Source organism: Anguilla rostrata, chromosome 4 (assembly GCF_018555375.3).
Source record: "Anguilla rostrata isolate EN2019 chromosome 4, ASM1855537v3, whole genome shotgun sequence".
Lineage (NCBI taxonomy): Eukaryota > Metazoa > Chordata > Actinopteri > Anguilliformes > Anguillidae > Anguilla > Anguilla rostrata.
In genome coordinates this window covers 28,906,140-28,912,420 of record NC_057936.1, presented here as the reverse complement: position 1 = coordinate 28,912,420, position 6,281 = coordinate 28,906,140, and the positions used below count along the sequence as shown (strand labels likewise).

General features: G+C 36.7%; 1 protein-coding gene across 1 annotated transcript; it reads right to left on the bottom strand.

Moving 5' to 3' along the window:
- Positions 1 to 261: 261 nt before the first annotated feature.
- On the bottom strand, positions 262 to 5,468 carry c4h1orf53 (chromosome 4 C1orf53 homolog). The gene is made up of 3 exons (XM_064332050.1): positions 4,892 to 5,468; positions 2,727 to 2,828; positions 262 to 2,413 (listed from the first exon to the last, which is right to left on the bottom strand). Exons 1-3 carry the CDS (start codon positions 5,186 to 5,188, stop codon positions 2,342 to 2,344), a joined length of 471 nt encoding a protein of 156 aa, XP_064188120.1. The 5' UTR covers positions 5,189 to 5,468; the 3' UTR covers positions 262 to 2,341.
- Positions 5,469 to 6,281: the final 813 nt, after the last annotated feature.

Sequence of the window (6,281 nt, the reverse complement as noted above, 5' to 3'; positions counted from 1 at the left end):
GACTGCCGATATCATGGCACATTTGTAGACAGACTGTGATAAAATTAACTGCCGCTAGGTTTCTATGCTCATAGAACCCATGTGGTGGGTCCTTTATTATTTTTTGTAGGCTTTCAAACAGAATCCATTGGATGTATCAAATCTCAACCAAGTATGTAACAGACATGGGTTATTTCAATAAACATCAGGACAGCTTCAGAAATGATAATGGTCTATGAGATTAATACAGGGGAGAAACAAAGCAGAGATTTTATAAGGTCATAAGTGGTTAAAATGTTTTATTTCAGAATGTTTTTCCATGGCTACCAACTGTGGATTTATTGCCTTTAATGTCAGAGGTTTTACCAAATGTTTTCAAGTAGGCTGAAATAAACAAAGGTCCATCTTGAGCTTCTTTATGACATTTGCGCACCACATATTAATTGTGATTGAATGTACAATATGGTTTTCAATATTCACTCAATTAATGCCAACAGAACAGCTGATAATTGGATGTTCTTATAATAATGAAAACCATTTGGACAAAGTCTTTATCAATACAAAAGACTACACTTAAAAGAACCATTCAAGATCTAAGCCTTACACTTGGGAGATTCCACCTAGGGTATACATTAAGGTGATAAAGCAAGAGAAGAAATGGATCATCATAAATATCTTCAAGGCTACAGGGTTTTCTAAGGACTGAGGCAAAGCTGAATACCTGCAGGTCCCTAGTCTTGCCAATATTCATGAAACACTGTGGCCTCAAATGCCTTATCACTTCTATAAAAAAGGATTAGATATCAATGCATTTCAGTCTAATAAATGATAAAAAGGGCTATGGACTTCCACCTTGCTAGCTAATGTTATTCTTCTGAAAATGCATTTTATCATGTGAACTAATATTACTGCATGGCTTGGAAAAGAGGGTATTCCACAATTTTAGATTTTTAGATTTGTAATCAAACAATTCACAGGTGGTGCAAGTGTATATTCTCAGCTTTTATTGAAGGGTATTTCCATACATTTTTGTTTCACCATTTGGAAATTACAGCACTTTTTATACACAGACCCCATCCCCATTTTAGGGCACCATAATGTGCAGGACAAATGGTTTCACAGGTGTTCCTGATTAATCAGGTGTGTTCAATTGCTTCCAGGTAAAATAGAGCTTTCGGTATATATTCTTGATTCTAGGCTTTTGGTTGCATTTAGAGTCTGCCAAGAGAGTTTTGCCAATGAAAGTCAAGATAGCCATTGTAAAGCAATCAGAAAAACTGTCAGAGACATAGGCCAAACCTTAGGCTTACCAAAATCAACTGTTTGGAACATCATTAAGAAGAAAGAGAACGCTGGTGAGCTCAGTAATCACAAAAGGCAGGTCAATGAAGACCTCTACAGTTGATGACAATATAATTCTCAAGAAAACGGTCTTGTAGACAGAGAGACAGAGAGACTCATCTATGAAACATAGTGGGGTGTTTTTGGGCATGTATGGCTGCCATAGGTGCTGGTTCACTTGTCTTCATTGATGATGCCACTGATGATAGCAGGAGCAGAATGAATTCTGTAGAGTACAGAAGCATCTTATCTGCTCAAGTTCATGCAAAAGCCTCCAAACTCATTGGAGGGTGCTTCATCCTACAGCAAGACAATAATCCCAAGCATACTGCTAAAGTAACAAAGAAGTTTTTTAAATTCTTGACTGGCCAAGTCAAGCACCTGATCGGAATCCAATTGAACACGTGTTTCATATGCTGAAGAGAATTCTTAAGGCAATTAGCGGCTGAAACAAGTAGGCAGGACTACAGGCCTGGCGGGCATCACCAGAGAAGATATTCAGCACCTGGTGATGTCTATGGGTCACAGACTTCAAGCAGTCATTGCATGCAAAGGTTATGCAGCAAAGGACTAAACATGGCTACTTTCATTAACATAACATTAATATGTCCCAAATATTGTAGTGACCTGAAATGGGGGGCTTTGTATAAAAACTGCCATAATTTATACATGGTAAAAGCAAAATGTATCAAAATTCCCTTTAATATAAGCTACGAATCTGCACACTAAGCAAATGTGAATTGTTTGATTACAAATCTGAAATTGTGGAGTACAGAGCCAAATCAAGAAGAAATATGTCTTTGTCCCAAACATTATGGAAGGCACTGTACTTTCACAGCCAAAGGAGTTATTCTGGCATGGCATTCTAGAGGCCATGTCAGAGCACATGTGAAGCATAGGGTCAGATAAGATCCCAATGGACCACATGGTCAGAAATAACACTGTCTTATGCACTGTCAAGACATTTGATGAAATAACTATTACTGAACAAAACACCAGGGTATTGCAGGCCTCAAGACAACTACACATAAAACAATGAATTAAATTGTTTCTTCATAGCTGGATCCTTCACATTCATTTGGCCATATGGACACTGTCGTAAAAACAAAGCAAAAATAAAAAATTCATTTTAGGATATTATGGAGTTACTCAAGATAATATCAAAACAAATGTTTAAAAAAAATTTCTGATCCATGCAATGTTACCTGTAAACTAGCCTTTTCTATCTTTAAAACGCACAACGCTGTTCTTGCCAATGACCTCAGCAACATGACATTTGTTCTTAGATACACAGTGTGACTTGGTACTGCAGTTCAAATAGTCCAGAACATGCACACACACACACACACAAAAGAAAAAACATCAAAATCAAGAGCACATATCCACAGACACACATTCACACTTACATGTCTGCAAGCACTCCCACAACACTTTCCTCTCTGGAGATGGGCAAACTTTGTGAACACCTTAAAACCAGTGGTTGGATCTCTGTACATTCGCTGCTTAGCCTAGAGGCACAGAAACAAACAAACATGAAGGAGACATGTATCAGTTATGATTGTTATGTTGCAATATGAGATATGAAACCTGAACAGTGGAACGGGTTTCAACACAGCAACCATTGTAATGTCTGATTTAAAATGTATCCAAGATGGTAGTGGAAGATTACTTTAGTTTATTGTGAGGCAAAAGCCTAAGATTCTCAGCAGTTGTATCCATAATGCTTTTCATGCTAAATTGACTTTTCTCCAAGTCTTGTGGCAGTTTGTTGCTATATGGACAGTCCAGTGGTGTGACCACTTAAATTTTCACAGATGACAATGATGGTTAATGTCATACACTCAGTGCCACTTTGATAACACTCTAATCGAATGAAGCTCACACAGACAGAGGTTTGCAAGCCTCACAGTATGATGTTATTTCCCATTCAGTGCCAAAAATCTGATGATAGATTATAATAATTCAAGTACAAATAAAGTCTTTAAAGCTCTATAACTTAACCTTATTAATCAAGCTGGTTAGTTCTTCTGTGATTATTAGTCTTCTGTATACAGAGCAAGAGGGAGTTCCTTATGGAATTTATTATTTTTAGCCTGTTGTAATTAGATCAATTTTCTGGAAACTAGCACAAAATGTTAGTTTTCCATGAATAGTCAATTAATTCATTTTCTAATTTTAATCAGACAATATTTTCATGCAACCTATGCTTTTTCTTCTAATATGAAGCATGGTTAGAAATAAAATGAATGCCAGCAAGAGTAAGAAATTAATTCCTAATCCAGAGTTATAATGTCAGCATTAAAATATACAAAATGTCCTTACTGACAAGTAATCAATGGAATCCGGCGATGTTTTATTTTATGTATTTACAGGAGCACAAACATGTCACAGAAAAAAATAACAGATTGAGGAATCACACTTGGTCCTGTGTCGTTTTATAGAGTTTGCGGTTATGCCCATTCAAACAGCATATTCTTGTGCTTGGCCCATGTGACATAGGCTACATGTGTACTTACCATGGTTACAACAAGAATCTGCGACCTTATGTAGTTCAGTGAATGTCATTTGAATGACTTTGTTTGGATGGCGAGCCCACTAGTTTCAGCTTTGAAGAGCTTCAATGCAAAAAAAGCCTGGGGCACTTTTGTGGCATGCCTTGTCATTTCACATGGCATCTCAGTTTTCCATAGTGAAGCTGGCGTCGTCTGTATATTGTGCATTTGCACTGCGCTACGCTACATTCCTGAAATCTTTCAGCTCTATTTTAAAAACCATAAACACACTACAATAGGTCTAAGATAAATCATTACTTTGGAGAGCCTAAAGGAACTTTGAAATAAGCAGTGCTCTCTAAGTACTATATGTTTGCACTTTTTATATAGCCGTATGAAAAAGTAGTACATAAAAGTTCATTTTTAAGAATATTTTAAGTATTTTATAAAATCTAATTGGGCCATTTCAAGTATACTTAAAGTATTAAAAACTGTTTAGCATGTGGACGATACATTACAACGTAGGCTATACCTTTTATGAACTAGCCTACTTTTAACATAAATTGGTAGACTTCAAGTGAAAGTGCACTCTAAGTACACTACCTGGGATTTAATTCCAAAAAAGTATCCTATACGTAATGCATACTTTTATAAACGTATTTATTAGAAGAGCAGGAACTAGGAAGGTGCTTTGACATTAATAGTTCATGTCAAAACATTTAATTTAAATAAGACTTGGGGAAAATCATCTCACCTTTTCAATCTTCATTTGTCATATATTAAACGGAAAGTAAAACATCCTTCCATTTAAAACGTAATATAATATAACAAAATTAATCGGCAAAAAAACATCCGTATTCCAAACTTGTCACCATAATGTCTACCAATGTTTGTATTAACTATAGGAAGTAGTTTGCTGATATGTTAAAGGTTCGTCGGCTCAAAATATTTCCACATAAAACATACTTTTCCATTTTCAGGTAATGCCATCTTAGTGGTTAAGCATATCGTATGCTGGGCTGGGTGGTTGCACGTTCCCTTAAAATTGTAACACCAGTAGGAAGAAATTACCACCTCACCTCACAGGCTTCTTCGTGTACCTTTGCTATTTCTTTCTCGTTTTCAGTCAGCTGTCTTTCCGCGGGGCCTGTATCACCGTTATGATCGACTTCTGTATGCTGAGTTGTATTTTCTTGACACTCGTTCTCGAATTTAGGGCTGCTTGCTGAGAGCATATTGCTTGCTGGCACCCGGTCACTACCCTTCCAGGAAGCGTTGTAAAAGAACGTGATAATCGATCGTGCAAAATATTCGGATACAACTGGACAATTTTTACGATACTTGCTTGCCGTGGAAAGACGGGTTGACGATATCATATTTCAAGAATGAGAATGTACTGGCTAGTTATTCAGCAGCCGCTTCAAAGCTAAGCGTGTTACAGTATACGGACAGTAAAACCAGCAGCGTGAAGGACACATTTTAACAAGATGTAGCTAAATAATTATATCGAATATCTGTACCCGGTTACGTAACAATCAAATAGCAGCATCAGATCACGAAAAATATTTCACAAAACTTTGTATTGAATTTTGTCTTGAAGCTCATTCAAACCTGCGCCCGTTTTGCCCCGAATCAAAATCAATGCGTTGTGCGTTCCTACTGTTCGAGAGAGGTATTGCAGTGAGGATGAATTTGAATCGCAATGCTGCACGTTCTCATGGTTTTAGCCTACACTACGTTATTTTATTTGTAAAATTGTATTTATATAGGCCAGTTTTATTTATATAGGCCTATTGAATATGAAATGTAGCCATTATGTGCAAATATTACCTTAGTGTCCTATGCACTGACATAACATCTGGAAAATAAAAAAACTGGTGTAAACTGGCATTACTTCTACAGAATCTTATTATACTTTAGTTGGTTATACATACACTATCTATATTTTTTCCATGTGCTGCAGTGTTTTTGGGAATACCTTGGCAAAGGACTTGGTTTGCAGAAAAACTTCGCTGTAGTTGGGTCAATGTGAATGTGTACATTTTAATGAAGGTGAATCCTGCTGGATGAACCACAGGAGAGACAAAATTAAGGTAAACACAGCTTTTCTTCACAATAAATCTTTCAAATGTAAGTCTCAGGTAGCCTATATATACACCTACACCCACAGAGCTAGTCGCTCCCTGACTTTACTATTTCAAGTTGGAACACCAATGAACACTACATAAGTCCAAGTATAATTAATGAACAACTATAACTTAAGGCAGTTAACACCACTTATTAATTGTGTAGAATTTATATAATTGCAGTGTTAGAGGGGAGTTAATTCTCTCGCAACACACTTAGCATTGGCCTACTTGCCGTAATTAAAACATTAACCACATGTGCACACACCGTCCTAAACAGCTTCCAGCTCCGACAGAATGCTGAGGGGCAGAAATGACTAATGATCAAGAGTTAATTAGTAAT

Coding starts and splice junctions, on each gene's coding strand:
- c4h1orf53 (XM_064332050.1), bottom strand. CDS start 5,188: ATGATATCGTCAACCCGTCTTTCCACGGCAAGCAAGTATCGTAAAAAT. Junction 2,829..4,891: donor TACACGAAGAAGCCTGTGAG/GTGAGGTGGTAA, acceptor CTGTGCCTCTAG/GCTAAGCAGCGAATGTACAG. Junction 2,414..2,726: donor GTGGGAGTGCTTGCAGACAT/GTAAGTGTGAAT, acceptor TTTTTACGACAG/TGTCCATATGGCCAAATGAA.